At 36.9% G+C, this 17,809-nt stretch overlaps 1 protein-coding gene across 5 annotated transcripts in view; it reads left to right on the forward strand.

The window, feature by feature from the left end:
- The window catches only part of LOC115210633 (protein UBASH3A homolog), a 279,691-nt gene that overhangs the window by 138,758 nt on the left and 123,124 nt on the right, over positions 1-17,809 (forward strand). The window contains exons 1-2 of one of the 5 annotated variants that reach the window (XM_036503650.1): positions 258-453; positions 9,858-9,979. The exons of 2 other annotated variants lie outside the window; for them this stretch is intronic. In XM_036503650.1, the coding sequence (XP_036359543.1) occupies positions 9,957-9,979 (23 nt within the window). In that variant the 5' untranslated portion in view covers positions 258-453; positions 9,858-9,956. Of the gene's footprint in view, positions 1-257; positions 454-4,551; positions 4,744-5,989; positions 6,044-9,857; positions 9,980-17,809 lie in introns of those variants that run through there. 2 more of the 5 variants (XM_036503633.1, XM_029779282.2) reach the window with 2 other exon arrangements.

The raw sequence follows: 17,809 nt of genomic DNA on the forward strand, positions 1-17,809 counted from the left end.
TGCAACTGCTGGGCATGATGCTTATCTCAGAAGCACTCAAACAGGTGGTTCTGTTTGAATTCTCCATTTTCTGAGAAGACCTTATTGAAGAGGCAAACGAGAGGAGGAGAATGAAACATGTTGAGCTGGTGGAGTGAAGCTGAAACAATCGATGGCAAAGTGAGATGTGACCCCATTGAGTTGCTTTACAGAAGGTTTTCAAACCAGTCCCCATTACAGAGCTCACAGCATGCATGACATTACAGATGCCAATGTAGTGGTTTCATGCAGGCATGGCGTAGATTCGATCCTCGATCGGCAAATTTCACTTATCAGTTCAGCAGAACTTTTCTCGTGGTAAAACAATAGTTCTTCTGTGAGTGACAGCAGTTACATTTGCCAGATGCCTTCGCTAAGCAGAATAATGTCTTTGCCACTTGGCCCTTCTAACCTCTTCTAGGTCACCAAAAGTTAGTGAGAATCGAGTCGGGTGTTACCTGTGTAACGGTCTGTATTATGATATATATTGGAGTCGGCAGATGTGCAAGATGAAAGAAGAACAGTGGCATGGATTCGATCATCGATTGCCATGCCTGCATGAAGCCACTACACCAGGAGGTAGAAGGCCATTAAGCTCCAACGGGAGTGTTGAAAGTAGTGCTACTTCGGGGTAGTGCTAATTAGACACAAATTGGGGCTTGATTATTAACCTTGAATGGGTCGCCTGAGTAAAGGCGCCAGATGTTGAAAGAAGGGAAAAACCGAATGAGCCTAGGAAACATCACTTATGATGTTTCCAGATGCTTCACAGGCTGACTTGTGGAAACACACACACACACACACACACACACACACACACACACACACACACACTCAAATACACGCACACATATCAACAAGCACACTTATATACAGCTTTTCTGCTCTAGGCACAAGGGGCCCGAAATTTGGGGGGAGGGGGCAGTCGTTCAGATCGATCCCAGTGCGTAACTGGTACTTATTTAATCGACCGCAAAAGGACGAAGAGCACAGTCGACCTCGGCGGAATTTGAACTCAGAGCATAAAGACAGACGAATTGCCTATTTCTTTACTACCCACAAGGGGCTAAATACAGAGGGGACAAACAAGGACAGACAAACGGATTAAGTCGATTATATCGACCCTAGTGTGTAGCTGGTACTTATTTAATCAACAAAGTCGACCTCGGCGGAATTTGAACTCAGAACGTAGCGGCAGACGAAATACCTATTTCTTTACTACCCACAAAGGGCTAAACACAGAGAGAACAAACAAGGACAGACACACAGATTAAGTCGATTATATCGACTTCAGTGCGTAACTGGTACTTATTTAATCGACCCTGAAAGGATGAAAGGCAAAGTCGACCTCGGCGGAATTTGAACGTAACATCAGACCAGGCGAAATACCGCTAAGCATTTCGCCCGGCGTGGTAACGTTTCTTATTTCTTTATTGCCCACAAGGGGCTAAACATATAGGGGACAAACAAGGACAGACAAAGGGATTAAGTCGATTAGATCGACCCCAGTGCGTAACTGGTACTTAATTTATCGACCCCGAAAGGATGAAAGGCAAAGTCGACCTCGGCGGAATTTGAACGTAATGTCAGACCAGGCGAAATAACCGCTAAGCATTTCGCCCGGCGTGGTAACGTTTCTGTCAGCTCGCCATCTTACTTATATACACTTATATGTAAGTGTGTGTGTGTGTGTGTGTGTGTGTGTGTGTGTGTGTGTGTGTGTGTGTGTGTGTGTGTGTGTGTGTGTGTTGATGGATGGATGGATGGAGTCGTCTAAGAATCTATAAGTTAGAAAAAACAGGCATTCGTGCATTTGTCAATAGAATGAATATATTAATCGTAATAGTATTAAAGATCCATTTCAGCCGAACGCACATAACTTATGTAATTGGGCGATATCTAAGCGCGCGTGTCAGAGTCGACGGTATGGAAGAAAAACAACGACGGTTCTCTGCTACTGGAGGTCAGCAATTGTCACATTCGGTTTGCGGGTGCTGTGGGAAAAAAAATTAAGAAAAAAATTAAAACTGACCGAATCCGTAGGAGAAGATATGAGGCGGATTCTATCGAGAGTTTTGCCCCTTGTTCGGAGAAACTCTGAGTAAGTGATAAATGCGAGTAAATAGGGGCTTGAGTATGTGTGTGTGTGTGTGTGTGTGTGTGTGGTGGGGGAGATGGGGAGAAGGAGTAAATGGGCGGGCGCCTAATCTTAAACTAAAGCGTTGATGCTTATGTGCATATGCATGTGTGTGTGCGTGTATATACATACATACATACATACATACATACATACATACATACATATATATATATATAATATATATATATATATATATATATTATATATATATATATATATATATATATAGGGGATGAGAGATATTAGTGTCAAGAAGCTCCAGGTTCGATAATGATACGAATGAGGAGTCCAACGTGGGTCGTGTACTAGCAAGCATATATATAAAAATTAACAGAATGAGTTTTAAAAAAATCCAAGGCTGTGAATAGTTTTCAGAACATTTATAAAGATAAGGTCTTACAGCTGTTTCCGGGATAAATATATATAAATATAATAAGAATATATATATATATATATATATATATATATATATAGATATATATATATATATATATATATATATGTCGCTAGCCACTACACATTGTTTATTTTCTCTTCTTGTTTCTTTCTGTGTTCCTTTCTGTGGAGGAGCGTAAGCTCGAAATGTTAAAGACTTTTTCACTTCCCGAGCGTTATACTGATACATCTGTTTGTTGTCTACACCACCTGTCTTCGCCCTTTTTTTTTTGTGAATTCTCCCTATATATACAAATATATATATATGTATATATATATATATTATATATATATATATATATATATATATATATATATATATATATATATATATATATACATATATAACCTTTTACTAGTTTCAGTCATTTGACTATCTTCATACTAGAGCAACGCCTTTTAGTTGAGCAAATCAAACCCAGGACTTATTCTTTGTAAGCCTAGTACTTATTCTATCGGATTACTTTTGCCGAATCGCTAAGTTACAAGGACGTAAACGAACGAACATTGGTTATCAAGTGATGTTGGAGACAAACACACACACACACAAGCATATACAAACACATACAAACACGCGCGCACACACATATATATATGTATATGACGGGCTTCTTTCAGTTTCCGTCTTCCAAATTCATTCACAAGGCTTTGGTCGGCCCGAGGTTATAGTGGAAGACACTTATCCCAAGGTGTCACGCAGTGAAACTGCACCCGGAACCATGTGGTTGGTAAACAAGCTACATACCACACACCCACTATATATATATATATATATATGTACTAATCGAAGTGTACAGTATTATATAGTCATTACGGCCAATCTTACCAGTTGGTTTCGCACTAGGGTTTCAACGGAGTGTCAAGTAACACTCCGACTTTGTAACCCTGCACTCTTCAGTGGTATCCGTTATGTAAAAAAATATGGCGACTGCTCTCTCTCTCTCTCTCTCTCTCTCTCTCTCTCTATATATATATATATATATATATATATATATATATATATATATATACTCACATACACAAACATGCATATATATGTGCATATATATATATTTATATATACATAATATATATATGTATATGTGTGTGTGTTATATACGTTCACACACAATCGTCTGTATGTATGTACGTATGTGTGCATGTATGTGTCTATGTGCCAATGTGTGTGTGTGTGTGTGTGTGTGTGTATTCGTTGCGCTCTCACAAATGGATAGAAGCCATGTGGGTTGATAGATTATAGTGATTTGGGAGTCGCTTTATTAAATAAGTGGTGTGTTTTACTTGTAGCAAAGGGGGCAGGTTACTAATTAAAGACGAATTTACACACAGGATATGGGGAGGGGGAATGGGGTGGGAAGAAGAAGGCAATAAATAAATAAATAAATAAGTGAATGAGAGCTAGAGGTAGGAAAGTGGGCTAATCGATGCTTATGTTGAATGGGAATAACCTGTTAACCCACCCTTATCCTCCCCATCACATAATGACGTATTGTGAATAAACGTTTAGTGGTGGTCGCCACCTCCGGTCTTTCACCGCCACTACTGCCACCGCCGCCATCACTGCCATCTCCACCAACAGTAAGAATCAACGAAAGATCCTCTTCGTGATCGCTCGAACAGCTAGAAATAGCAGCTAAATTCCATCACGTACACATCGTTTTCTGAAGCACCGGAAGGGCGCTATTGCACACTGTAGCCCTGTACGGTGCAGAAAGGTGGAATGGTCACTAGTGGAGCGACTTTGATCGACGGCGCAATCGATCAGAGCAAGGCCCAGGATTAAACAACTACACCAAACAGTGGAAGACCCACCAGCCATCATCGTAATAATCATCATCATCATCGACATAATCCCATCCACCTCCAGCATTTATACAAACGACGAAATAAAGAGAAAGCAGGTTGGTTATTATTGTTATTGTTATTGTAGTTGGAGGAGGAAGAGGAGGAGGAGGAAAAGGTTGGTGGTGGTGGTGGAGGCAGGAACCAGTGGCGGCGGCGGCGGTGGGGGAGGAACTCAGTCCACACTTAACCATGGCGGCAGCCCTACCACAGAAGACCGTCCGCTTCAAAAACGAAGCCAAATTTACTGACAAAACCAAATCTACCCTGGCTTCACTCATACAAATGGGATTTTCCAAGCACAGAGCGTAAGTAGCCATTATCTTTCCGTTTGTTCTTCTTCTTCTTTGTGTTTTTATTCCGCCAATGTTTTTATTGACAGCCAAATATATTAGTGCGTATTTCCGTGTTTGCTATCAGTTGCCACAAATTGGGGGATCAATTTAAACATTAACTTAACGACCGATTGCACCCCCATTTTGTGGCCCACCTTTACGGCCGGTTTCCCCAGCAGCCGCCGTATGTCTCTATATGCTTCTTTATTCTATATTTCGCTCGTTTCTTTGCCATTCCAGTGTTGATACAAGCAAACAAACAGCAGAATTGTTGATTTATTTCTGCGAAAAATAAAAGCTAATCCCATGATTTCTACTTCAACGTTCTCGAAACTACTTTTTTGCTTAAAGATAAACGACAAGTGGTCATAAAATGGAGGATTCGTGTGTCTTGAGGATGTTAGGGTGTATATATGTATATACATATATATATATATAAAGGATGTCACCGTGCGTGTGTGTGCATTATGTATATGCATGCATATATATGTGCATGTATATATCTGTTTATAGGATAAGACCGTGTGTCTTATATATACATATGTATATGCATATAGTGCTTATTATATATGTATATATATATATATACATACAAGGAGATGCACGCACATATATATGTTTATACACATAGATGTCTGTATAAATATGCAGATAGTTTATATACCCTGCACCATGCATACACATACATACCTATACAAATAATGCATAAATACATCAGATATATACATACATCTATCTGTGCATGTGTATATAACTTTACATTTTATAAACATACTCTGAAGATCTTGTTATATTTTTTGTTGTATTTTATTTATCCCTGTTTTAATTTTTCGTTTGTAACTGAATTATAAATACTGGGTCTTGCTTCTATTAACCTCGAGGTTGTGTACAACCCACACTTGGGGCACCTTGTGCGCCACTAAACATCCTGTATATATTGCTTACACGTATACACACACATATATATCTACATACATATATACACTTATATAACACCCAACTGTTCACCCATCATTGGTTTAAAGTCTCTAGTACCAGTCATTCTCTTTACCAATTAATTACGGTCTTCCTTCTATCAACTACCGGGATATCTTCGCACTTATTTCTTCCTCAAACCACTTGCAATAATAATAATAATTTATTATTATTATTATGCCCGTTACATGTTCATTGTCGGGAATATTTCTGACAATGAAAGGTTGCCGTTTCTATTTTGTAGGAAATCGACGAAAACGTTTCTACCCATGTTCGGAGTTGCTAACTATATTGGCCGGTTTGTTTATTTTTGTGTGTACATCTTAAGTGTTCTTCCATGTAGATTAAACACACCCAACCACTAATTAGAGACACGTTTCGTCGTTTTTCCCACCTTTTTTCCCCCCACTTCAAATGACAACACTGTCCTAAAAAAGAAAAAAAAAACAAGCTGTCACATTTGCAACACTCGTGCTTGTCCCTAGTTGGGTCACTGCTAGTAGTAAACCCGTTGTCCCTCACTGCAAATAGCTGAGCTTTTAAACAATCTGTTATTGCTAGCACCGAACTCGAATATTCTCTCGAATTCCTTGTCCTACTGTTGATAAAATAGCAACGCATTCTTTCTGTTTGGTGTTTCCATTTATATAGATGTTGATGTCTTTTTAAAGAATTCGTAGAAAAATATACTACAGCAGGTACTCTTGTCGTGGACAGCAACTAGTAAATGAGATCAATATTATTGAAGTTATTCATATATATATAGATATATAAATGTGTGTGTGTGTATACAACGTGTCTTTGCGATATGAATGGATGCAAAATCAATGTTTTTATTCATTTAATGTCGCCTTAAAATTTATTTCAGATTGCAAATCTTAGAACCATGTTCCGGAATTCTTGAATTTCTTCTCCATTCTCTGCTCCGAGTAAAAGAAACAAGATTCTGAACACTGTACCCCTCACACTTTCTCATTTTGGGATGAGCTAGATAAAGGGAACACTATTTATTAAGGCCGTCGATGTTTTGGTTTTAAGGAACTAAATTTGGAGATCAGGGTGTTGTGTGAATGACGAAGAAACGGGAGTAGAAATAATCTCGATAGTTTTAGATATTGTCTGGGACCTTCTTTCCCTGCCTCTGTTCTCTCCTCTAAAACTTTATAATTGTTTATGTTTAAGACTCTTCCCAGCTCCCTTGGACTTTAATATTCCTGTGATCTGGTAGTAATTAAAAAAGTATCTAAATTGTAACATTCTCTAATTATTGCGTTTAACAATTAGATTTTCTTGAAAGATAATATCAACGACTACAACAATTTTCTGAAATGTAATTTTGCAATAATTTTTAAAATGTGGAATTTTTACTTAATCCCTCTTGATTTTGATGTTTCCCCGTGTTAATAATAATGTTCCACGTACACCTCCCTCAGTTTTATTTTTGACAAACCATACACACAATAAAATCTGGGTTTTAAAAGACGTATTAATTAGAATTAAACTGTTTTTATTAATTTTTAGACACTAATTGTTAAGACGGAATTAATTTGTGGTCCTAGTCCTTAAAATACTTCGGGCTTTGTGTTTGAGGATCAGTTTGGTGAGTTTGAATATCAACGGATGTTTTAAATCCTACCAGATAAAGCTTTTTTTTTTTTAATAAAAATAAAAATAATTTTTCCGAAACAGTATATTTAAGGTGTTGAATATCCACCTATTGACTACAATAACCTCGCCATGTCGTGGTGGGACCTGTTACTGAAGCACCTTTTGTTTAAAACCAGTTTGTAAGATAAACACATCGAGTGAGAATTTGTTCAACCACCGCACTGTGTACGTTGTCGCTACATACAAATATTCTCTCGTTCATTAAACTCTATCTTCATGTTTTTCTTTGGAGAATTTTCCTTCTTAAACAGGGCTTTCCACTAGTGTTATGTCTTATGATGGAGCAGGGTGGGGCAGTATCGCCAGCAACACTACTGTCCTTCACCTCTCATCCTTGCACTTTTTACTTCTGGTTACCACTTCCTTCTCCAAGAATATTTAACTAGGAGCTCTACATCTCTCCCCTCTTCTTTCCCCCTATAGTTTTCTTAAAGCCTTCTCGGACTATACAATAAACATATCGTTCTCCTTTCTTCAGTTTAAAGCGAGTTTGTTTACTTTCCTATGTCAACAGTCCTGTTTTTGCCCTTTCTTTCACAGCACCACCAACCCCACAGTTTTACCACTATAAATGGATGTGTGTGTGTGTAAGTAACCTTCCCCCCAAAACCACTTCAAGGCACGCATCCACCTTTTAAAAGCCCCATTTTTTCCCCTTTTCTCCGTCTCTTCAGTTAATTCTTGTCTTCCCTCCTTTTCCTTCTAAACCGCCTGTCGTTGCTCAATTGTTGCTACGTAATTCATTCTTATCTAAACTTCATTACACCTTATTTCTCCATATTTTTACCACCCACCCCTTAATTAATTCACACTACCCCACTCATGTCGTTAAGAAGTTCATTAGGAGGCCACCCGCCCCAGCGGAATATCCCCCACCTCACGTTATTCATTTAACCCGCTATTAACCCTTCTATCCCCCACCATTTACCCCACCCTCCAATTACTGTTCCTTGTATTTCTTTCTTCTTTCACTCATCAATTAATATTTAATTATTTCGTGCCAGGATTAATTATTAATTATATGAGACACACTTATGTATATATACATGTATGTATATATATATATATAAAACCTATATATATACACCTATATATATAAACCTATATATAAAAAAATATATACATATATAAACCTATAAATAAAAAACATGTATATATACCTATATATATAAACCTATATACATACATACACACACACACACACACACACACATATCTATATATATATATATGAGAGAGAAATTTAAAAATTGCTCAGAAATACGACGACAAAAGGAACGCACGGAAAATTCACACCCAAGCCGTGGACCTGCTCTTTCCTCATCACTTATCCAAAAATCATAACAATTTCACGCCTTTAGCGATGTGTGCGTATGTGTGTGTAGTAATAATTTATCTTTTTTTTTCATTTTTTTTCCCCCATCAGGTTTTCTCAGGTTTTCTGTCAATAGTAGTAGCCAGCAGCTTCAAATATTTACTTTCCCCTCTCTGCAAATAATATAGTATTAGAAAGGGGGGAGGGTTATGTTGCAGTCTTATTAACAACAGCTCAGGCCGGGAGTTGCTTTTGGGAGGTCCTTCGTCCGCTCTCTCTCTCTCTCTCTCTCATTAATATCTACAGGACGTCGAATCACCATCATCATCACCATCATCATCATATGTACAGCCAATAGTAGTAGTAGTAGTACTGACAGTAGTAATAGTAGTATCAGCGGTTTCTTCCCCGACAAACGGTCTGGACAGTTTTTACCTTATGGAGCACTTCTGCAGATTTAGCCCAGCATTCCGTTGAAAGAAAAGACCGAAATCTAACCAAGACCGGGCTTTCGAATGCTGAATGAAATCAAGAAAATAGGATGGACTACAAATAATTTATATTCTGGTTGATTCTTATTTTAGACATGACGCAGAATAGGAGAAACTTTCGTATGGTTTCGCTGAACAAGAAGAATTTCTTTTAAAATATTGTCGTCATTTAATTGATACAATCTGTCTGTAGATGCCATTCTTAGGAGTTGAAGAATATAATTCATAAAAAAGAAATATAATAATAACAATAATAATATTATCTTTGCTTTCTCAATATTATTTTTTTTTTTTCAATGAATGAACAGCAAGTGAAAGTAAATAGTGTTTAAGATCTTTATTGACTGTCGGATTTACGACTGAACCAGCTTTTATTATCTTCATAATCCACAGTCAACCGTTTGAAACGATTGAATAGAAGGAAACTTATTTCTTGGACGATCAAGATCTGAAGAGCAGCTGCTTTGAAAAAAGAAACCTCAAGGGGTTCTTTATTTCGTTTAAGAAAGAAAGAAAAAAATTCTTATTACGTGTGTCGGACATACATACATACATACATACATACATATACATATACATATATATATACATATATATATATATATCGAGCTATTTGACGATTATATAACCCAAGGAAGAAGTGAAAGAAAGGAAACGAGAGGACAGAGAAAGACAATTGGATTTCTTTATATTTTCCTTCTTTAATCAGCTCAAGTCAGGTGTGGAGAAGAATTAACATGTGGATTTCAAGCGGATCTTAGTGAGGATCAATTTCTTATCACCATCATCATCACCACCATCACATTATCCGTTTTTTTTTCCCCTTTCTATATAAATATATGAATTATTAATAGAATTTTTTTTCTTCCTTTCTGTTCATTTTAATGCATTTAATTTTTAATTATTCTAATTTAATGTCTTGAAGATTTACCATTTTGTCTAAATTCCTACTATAATTAGAGTCACCCAGTAAAATACCTGTGACGCAACAACAACAGCCACACTGCCTACCGCGACGTTTTACCAATTCTTTCATGCTGGTCTAATCGAGTCGGCCATTTCTAACTCTCTTTCTCTGTCTGTCTGTCTCTCTCCCTCCCTCTCTCTCTCTCTCTCTCTCTCTCTCTCTCTCCCTCTTCGTCCCCAACCCACCCCTCTCAATCCATTCCATGACGGAAGCATGCAAAAATATGCTAATTTAATTTTCTCATGCAGCTCTTCGTTCTTTCCTTCCTTCCTTTCTTCCTTCCTTCCTTGTTTGCTTTCTGTCGTCTCTCCATTTACTTTCTTCTCTCCTTATGTTCCAGCCTCTGTACGTGTGTATGTAGAGAGAGAGAGAGAGAGAGATAAGCACGCGCATCATTGCTGCTACCAACATCACCTAAGGCTGATTGTTACGTTATTATTATTATCATTATCATTATTATTATTGTTGTTGTTGTTGTCTCCCTCACCAGATGCCATTCTGGCAAATAAAAGAAATCATCATCATTATTATTATTTCACCGTTATTTTTGTTACATCTAGTTTTAATTTTCAACCATCAGGTGCATATAACTTGTCTGTTATATAAAATATCTTATCTGCCTGAGGAGGTGGGTACCTCCCCCACCCACCCTGACATCCTCCTTCCCTTGAAATACCAATTTTAACCCTATTTTGGTCAAACCAACTGCTTGACATTGATTCAGTTTCTGATTAACCAATTTAATTAGCTAAATAAGAACATTATATATTTATCTATCTACCTGTCTACTTACCTGTCTGTAAGTGTGTGTATAAATATATCCGTGTGTGTATATATATATATTATATATATATATATATACCCATACATATGTGTGTGTGTGTGTGTGTGTGTATATATACCCATACATATGTGTGTGTGTGTGTGTATGTGTATATATATATATATATATATATATATATACACATACATACCCACATGAAATGCATGTGTGTAAATATTTGTCTTTGTCAGAAAGGTCATTTATTTTTTGTATCAGAGTTCATGAATAAGAATCAGATCTCATGAGGAAAAGTTAGCTACAATGGGGCTGACATCCTTTCCATGAGATCATTCATCTCTCTTTTGCAAAATGTAGCTTTTATTTAATGAACCCTGCAGGACATGATGACCTGCGCTTTAACCCTTTCACTATAGAAGTTGTCCAAAACTGATTGTCCGTCTGTCATGATTTCTTTTTTCTAGAAAAGTATAAAAATTTCAGTTTTGAAATTTTAATTTTCACAATTTATGTGGCCTGGGCTACTGGTTGAAATTTTAATTAGGGTGCTCACAATTTTACAGTAGAAATCAAAGTAGAGGATTACGGTGGGAATTATTTTCACTTTGTTTAGTTTAGAAACCAAATCTGTTGAGTTGGGTGGATGATTCTAGAAAGTCAGGTGTCAGTAATAATTGAAGCAGCAAGTTCTGTTTTTTAATTTAATTTTTTTTTTAAACCCTTGAATGCTTTTTGTATTAACCAAGGTTAATTAACAGTCCTCATTAATAGAAAGGGTTTGAGTGACCTTCAGTAAGATATTTGGTTTCTGGTTCATTATAAACCCAAATCAAATTTATTCAATATTAACATTGAAATATTTGAGAGGAAATTCATAAATTCCCATTATTAGGATTAATTTCTGAACCTGAGGAGAATAGTATTTCTCTTGGAACTATTGAACAAATAACATGCAAATATAATCAGGGACAAATCCCTTGAATGTCAGGTTAATGTGTATTACACAAAAATAACTTCAAAACCAATATTGTTCTTGATGGTGGGAAAGGGAATGTATGATGGAAGGTTCAACGAAATTGGAGTGACCAAGGTGTTGCCAGACTGGGCATTATCAAGGACAATGTTTTTTGGTTGCTTACTCTTGTGAATTTGAAACTTTCTAAAGTTAGACTCAGTTTTTCAGCTTCATTGAATCAATATAGTAAATAACCAGTAAGATTCTGGGACAAAATTGGCCACAGGTGAGGCTGATAATCTATTGGTGAAAATTAGCATTTTCTGCAGCAGTGGTTCTCAGCCAGGGTTTACATGACCCTTGGGGGGTGGGGTGGGGTCATTTTCTTCTTAAAATGTATGTACAATAAATTGGTTAGACTTCTGCAATGCACAAAATATTTTAAGTAATTTTTTTTATACAATTCCTGGTAATATTTAATTTTAAAAATAGAATAAGAATTTTTTAAGCATCAGATAGCTAGGAGGGTCCACTAGAGTAAAATAGAAATCAAAGGGATCCATAGGCAAAAAAAAAAAGAAGGGGGATTCAGAACCTGTGTTCTACAGCATCACTGCCACTGCCTTGTCTAATTGTCACCACATTTCTATTGGAATTCACTGCTTTTGCTGCAATTAATTTTGAAAAGAATGAAAAAAATTAGTAAAATAACTTTGTTGTTAATAAGCAGGTGTTTAGAATATAAATTAAAATGACATTTTGACGCAAGGTTTTAAATTCAGATCATTTTAAAAGCAGAAAGTTTGTTTTGTAAAACTAAGGGTTATCTCAGGTGGGAATGGATGAAAAGGGTTAAAGACATTCAGGTGTCAAGGTGGTATATATGGGGTACTCTAATACTCTTATACAGGTGTCATTAACTTGCTGTTCTCAAGTGAAATCTCTTCCCAACCAAAGCTATGATGATGGGTTGATATTCTGTCTTGAAGATTAAAATATTCCTCAAACATTCAACATCTTGAAGTAAATTGTGACATCAAATGGTTTTGGCTGTTGAGACATATGTTGTCCTGTGTGCTCTGATTTTCTTCAGTGCTGACCAAAGATGATGATGGAATGTCAATGAAGAATTTTGTTTAGCTTTGCATCGTTACAGAACAAACTATTGGATGATTTGTAAGAAGTGAGTTGATTCTGAAATGAAATCTTTAATTTTGGCAAGTTTTCAAACAAGCACCAATTATCTCCTATATTCTAAAAATATGCCAATTTAAATGCCCTTGGCTCCCCTAAACAAAATAATTCATTTTACCAATTATATAAAATGTAATTTGTAAGGTAGGTTCATTTCCTGCTGAATAAACAAATATTTGAAACTTTAGTTCATCTCTTAACTATTATTGGTTATTGATCTGGGGGTTATTGGGTGTTTAAAATCTAAAAACAAATTCTGAAAATGAATGTAAAACCTCTTGATTTCCTTAAATCCAGTGAAACATTTTAACCAATTCTGTTGTGTCTGAGGAGAGTCATTTTCTTTTTGTGCCTTATAATTGAAAAACACACCCACCGGTAAAATTTCCACTTTTTTCTTATTTTTATTTTCCTAAAATTTTCGTTGCGTCTTGCAACCTTTTCAATAGAGTCAAAACTATTGAAAAGGTTGCAAGACGCAACGAAAATTTTCAGAAAATAAAAATACAAAATAAGTGGAAATTTTACCGATGAGTGTGTTATATTATAAGGCACAAAAAGAAAATGACTCTCCCCAGACACAACAGAATATGCTTCAACACACAAACTCACATAAAGAATCTTGCAAACCAAACCCAAAAACGAAATATTTTATCCAATGTTTGTAAATTTTAGTTTTTTTATTTGTAAATTGAACCAAAATCAGGAATCAAAAGAAGGTTCTCATCTGTGATTTCAAAGAATTGTTAGCCAACCATAGACTTAGTTTAGATTCCAGTTGTAGAAGTCCAACAAATTGAGCAACTCAGTTATAAAATGTGAGAGCAGCCAGGTACAGGTGAACTCTTGTAATCTGATATGAATTCCCCCACCTACCACCACCTATTGATGGTATTTAACAGAACAATGTGTAAAGGGGTTTGGCGTAGTGTAGCCACCAATTCTACATTCTCTGGACAACAAGAAACTCTGTTCCATAAAGTTAGTCATTTGTGAGTAAAACAAAACCTGGTAATTAACAACACACAGTATAATTAACAATAGAAAATATAATTAACAAAAAAGAATTAGTAATTGTTTATCATTATGACATATTATAATTACCAAAATAGGTAATATTATTATTCTAGTTTTGGTGGAGGATTCTTTTATGTAATTAGAGAAATTGATTGACTCATATTATCACATGCTTCCAAAATCATCATCATCATCATTATTATTGTTATTGTTGTTATTATTAAGGAAATGAACTGGCAGAATTGCTCACATATGTTAAGCAAGATACTCGATGGCATTTCTTCCTGTTCTTTACATTCTGAGTTCAAATTGTGCCAAAGTCAACTTTGCCTTTCAGGGTTAGTAAAAAAAGTGCTAGTCAAGTGCCAGGTTTGATGTAACCAACTAACCCCCACCCCACCCAAACAACCAACCACCCTCTAAAACTCATGACCATCGATCAAAATTTTAAACCGGATGAAATGCTTGTTGGCATTTCATTCATCTTTACATTCTGCGTTGAAATTTTGCCAAGGTCGACTTTGCCTTTCATCCTTTTGAGGGTCTATAAAATAAGTACCAGTTGCGTACTGGGGCCAATATGATTGACTACCCCTTCCTCCAGACATTGTGCCTTTAGTAGAAAGAATTATTATTGTCCTTACAACTAGTAACTGAGACCTTTTGGCAATATGCCATGCTTGAGAAGAGCTGTCAAGCCAAGAGGAATCGTAGTCATGGCCAATGTAACTGGCACTCGTGCCAGCCACATGTAAAAAGGCAACTTTTGAGCATTGGGCCTCACAGTGGCAAGGTGGCTGATGCTAGTGTCGCATAACAAGTGTGCAGGTGGCACATAAAAAACATCTTTCAAGTGTTGGATCTCATGGAGGCAACATGACTGATGCTGGTGTCGCGTGACAAGCACCTGTGCTGGTGGCACATAAAAGGCACCTTTTGAGCATTGGACCTCATGAAAACAATGGCAAATGACTAAGACCCTTAGCGATAAGCTGTGCTTGAGTAGAAGAGCCATCAAGCTGAGTGAAACTGTAGTTGTGACAAATATGGGTGTCATGCAAATGGCCCCCATGCTGGTGGCACATAAAAGTAGCCATTACACTCTCAGAGTAGTGGGCATTAGGAAGGGCATCCAACTGGAGAAAACCATGCCAAATCAGACTGGAGTTTGGTGCAGTCCCTCGGCTTACCAACCCTGGTCAAACCATCCAACCCATGCCAGCATGGACAACGGACATTAAATGATGATGATGATGATTGTTATTATGAGGAATTGTATTTGCTTAGATTGTCATGTTCTGAGATTTGCTGTTTCCATTGTTTGAGTCTTAGAGTCACCAACTCCAAAGAAACAATTGTTGAAATTGTCTTACCACTAGTGCTTTTTTTATGTGGCACCAGCATATAATTCTACAATTAATAATTAACAACATAAGACTTATAGAAATAGAGAAAACTATATTAATTAATGGACTTATACAAAACAAGGTTAATTAACAGACTTAATCGTGATTAATTGAGACCTCAGGTGATTTGAGTAAACACACATTGCTAATAGGGATACCAGGGTTAAATCAGATTCTTTTCTGTCTGTGGTCAAAGAAATGATCTGCAGTGATGATGATGATAATGATATTGAAGCTGATCAAATCACTTTCCTTTTTTCTGGTCGCAGAAACATTTCAGGTTAAACTATAATTATTTAGTCATTAGTGTTAGGTTAAGGGAATGTGTTTACTAAAACACGCTCCTGCATGGAAATCTGTCAACACCACATAAGCTATGCAGTAGTTAAGCTTATACAGAATTCATTAACGTATCTTATAACATTATATAATGTTGTCATTTTCCTAAATATTAATTTCCAGATAATCAAATACAAAAAACAGAAACTGACCTAGAGTTTATTGTGGGTTGTCTATACATGTGTGTATCATCATCATCATTTAATGTCCATTTTCCATGCTGGCATGAGTTGAATGGTTTGACTGGAGATGGCAAGGGTGGAGAGCTGTACCAGGCTTCAAGTGTCTGTTTTGCCATGGGTTTCTACAGTTGGATGCCCTTCCTAATGCCAAGCACTTCACAGTGTGTACTGGGTGCGTTTTACATGGCACAAGCGTGGTATATATACATATATATATATATAAGTATGTATGTATATAAATATATATATATCATCATCGTTTAACATCCGCTTTCCATGCTGGCATGGGTTGGACGGTTCAACCGGGGTCTGGGAAGCTAGGTGGCTGCACCAGGCTCCAGTCTGATCTGGCAATGTTTCTACAGCTGGATGCCCTTCCTAACGCCAACCACTCCGTGAGTGTGGTGGGCACTTTGTACGTGCCGTGTGTGTATGTATTTTGGCTTTTAAAGTTTCTTCTCTTTTTTCAGTCAGTCAGGTTTATGTTGAAGCATAAACCTGACTTTTACAGGTCTCCACTCCACCCCAAAGTCCCTACACTATTGTTGAAAACACACACACACACCATCATCATCATCATCATTGCACCACGTCCTAATTCTTTCTGGAAATTCCATGTTGTTCGCCATTTTCATTATTGCATTTGAAGATGGAGTCATTTGATTGTGGCCATGCTGGGGCACTGCCTTCAGGAATTTTATCCTAATGAATCAACCCCAGTACCTTTTTTTTTTTAATGCCTGATACATATTCTGTCAATCTCTTTTGCTGAACTGCTAAGTTACAGGGATGTAAACACACCAACACCAGTTGTCAAACGGTGGTGGGACACAAACACGTAACAGGCTTCTTACAGTTTCTGTCTACCAAATCCACTGACAAGGCTTTGGTCAGCCCAAATCTATAGTAGAAGAACTCACCCAAGGTGTTGCACAGTGGGACCAAACCTCAAAGCATGAGGTTGGGGAGCAAACGTCTTACTGCACACCAATACCTGCACCTGGAACCATCTTGTGTGGTTTTCCTGCTGTTTCCAAGGAGATTATCAATCTTTTTAGAAGTATGTGAACTGAAATATTGAATGGACAGAATGTGTCTTGAGGTCAAGATTCATTGAAGCAAGGACATAGTTAGAGGTAGTTAGGGTGTGGAGGTGCATAGATTAGTGGTTAGGGTGTCTGACCCATGTCATAAGTTTGTGGTTTTGATTCCCGGACTGGGCAGTGCATTGTGTTCTTGAGCAAAACCCTCCAGTTCACTCAGCTGACAAAAAGGAGGAATCTTGGGATGGACTACCACAAGAACTGTGGCACCTGGGCCTTTGCATGTATATGACTCATAAAAAAGGATCTTTATCCTCTTCATATATAATTAGGGAGATTGAAATATAGATATAGGGTCCTGGTTAGTTTAACTGAAACATCATAAGTAACAAATTAATTTAGGTTGATAGCCGTTATTCGTTTGGTGTAGTCATAATTCCAACTGTTTCCCAGAGTTCTATACAATTCTGTCATATTATTTCTGCGATGGATTTTGGTCACGTTGTTGCAATAAGAAATGAATTCTCTGCAATCATTCATTGATTTAAACAATTCTCTTCTCAAACATTTGTCACCATTGTCCATTGAAAATCTTTTATCAACCATACCAGTTCTAATTAAATTTTTCTAATTTGAAACTTTTTCTGCATAGCAAGCACCTGCTCCACTCTGATTACAAACACAATAAAATCAAAATTCTAAGATT

Source organism: Octopus sinensis, linkage group LG1, assembly GCF_006345805.1.
Source record: "Octopus sinensis linkage group LG1, ASM634580v1, whole genome shotgun sequence".
Taxonomy (NCBI): domain Eukaryota; kingdom Metazoa; phylum Mollusca; class Cephalopoda; order Octopoda; family Octopodidae; genus Octopus; species Octopus sinensis.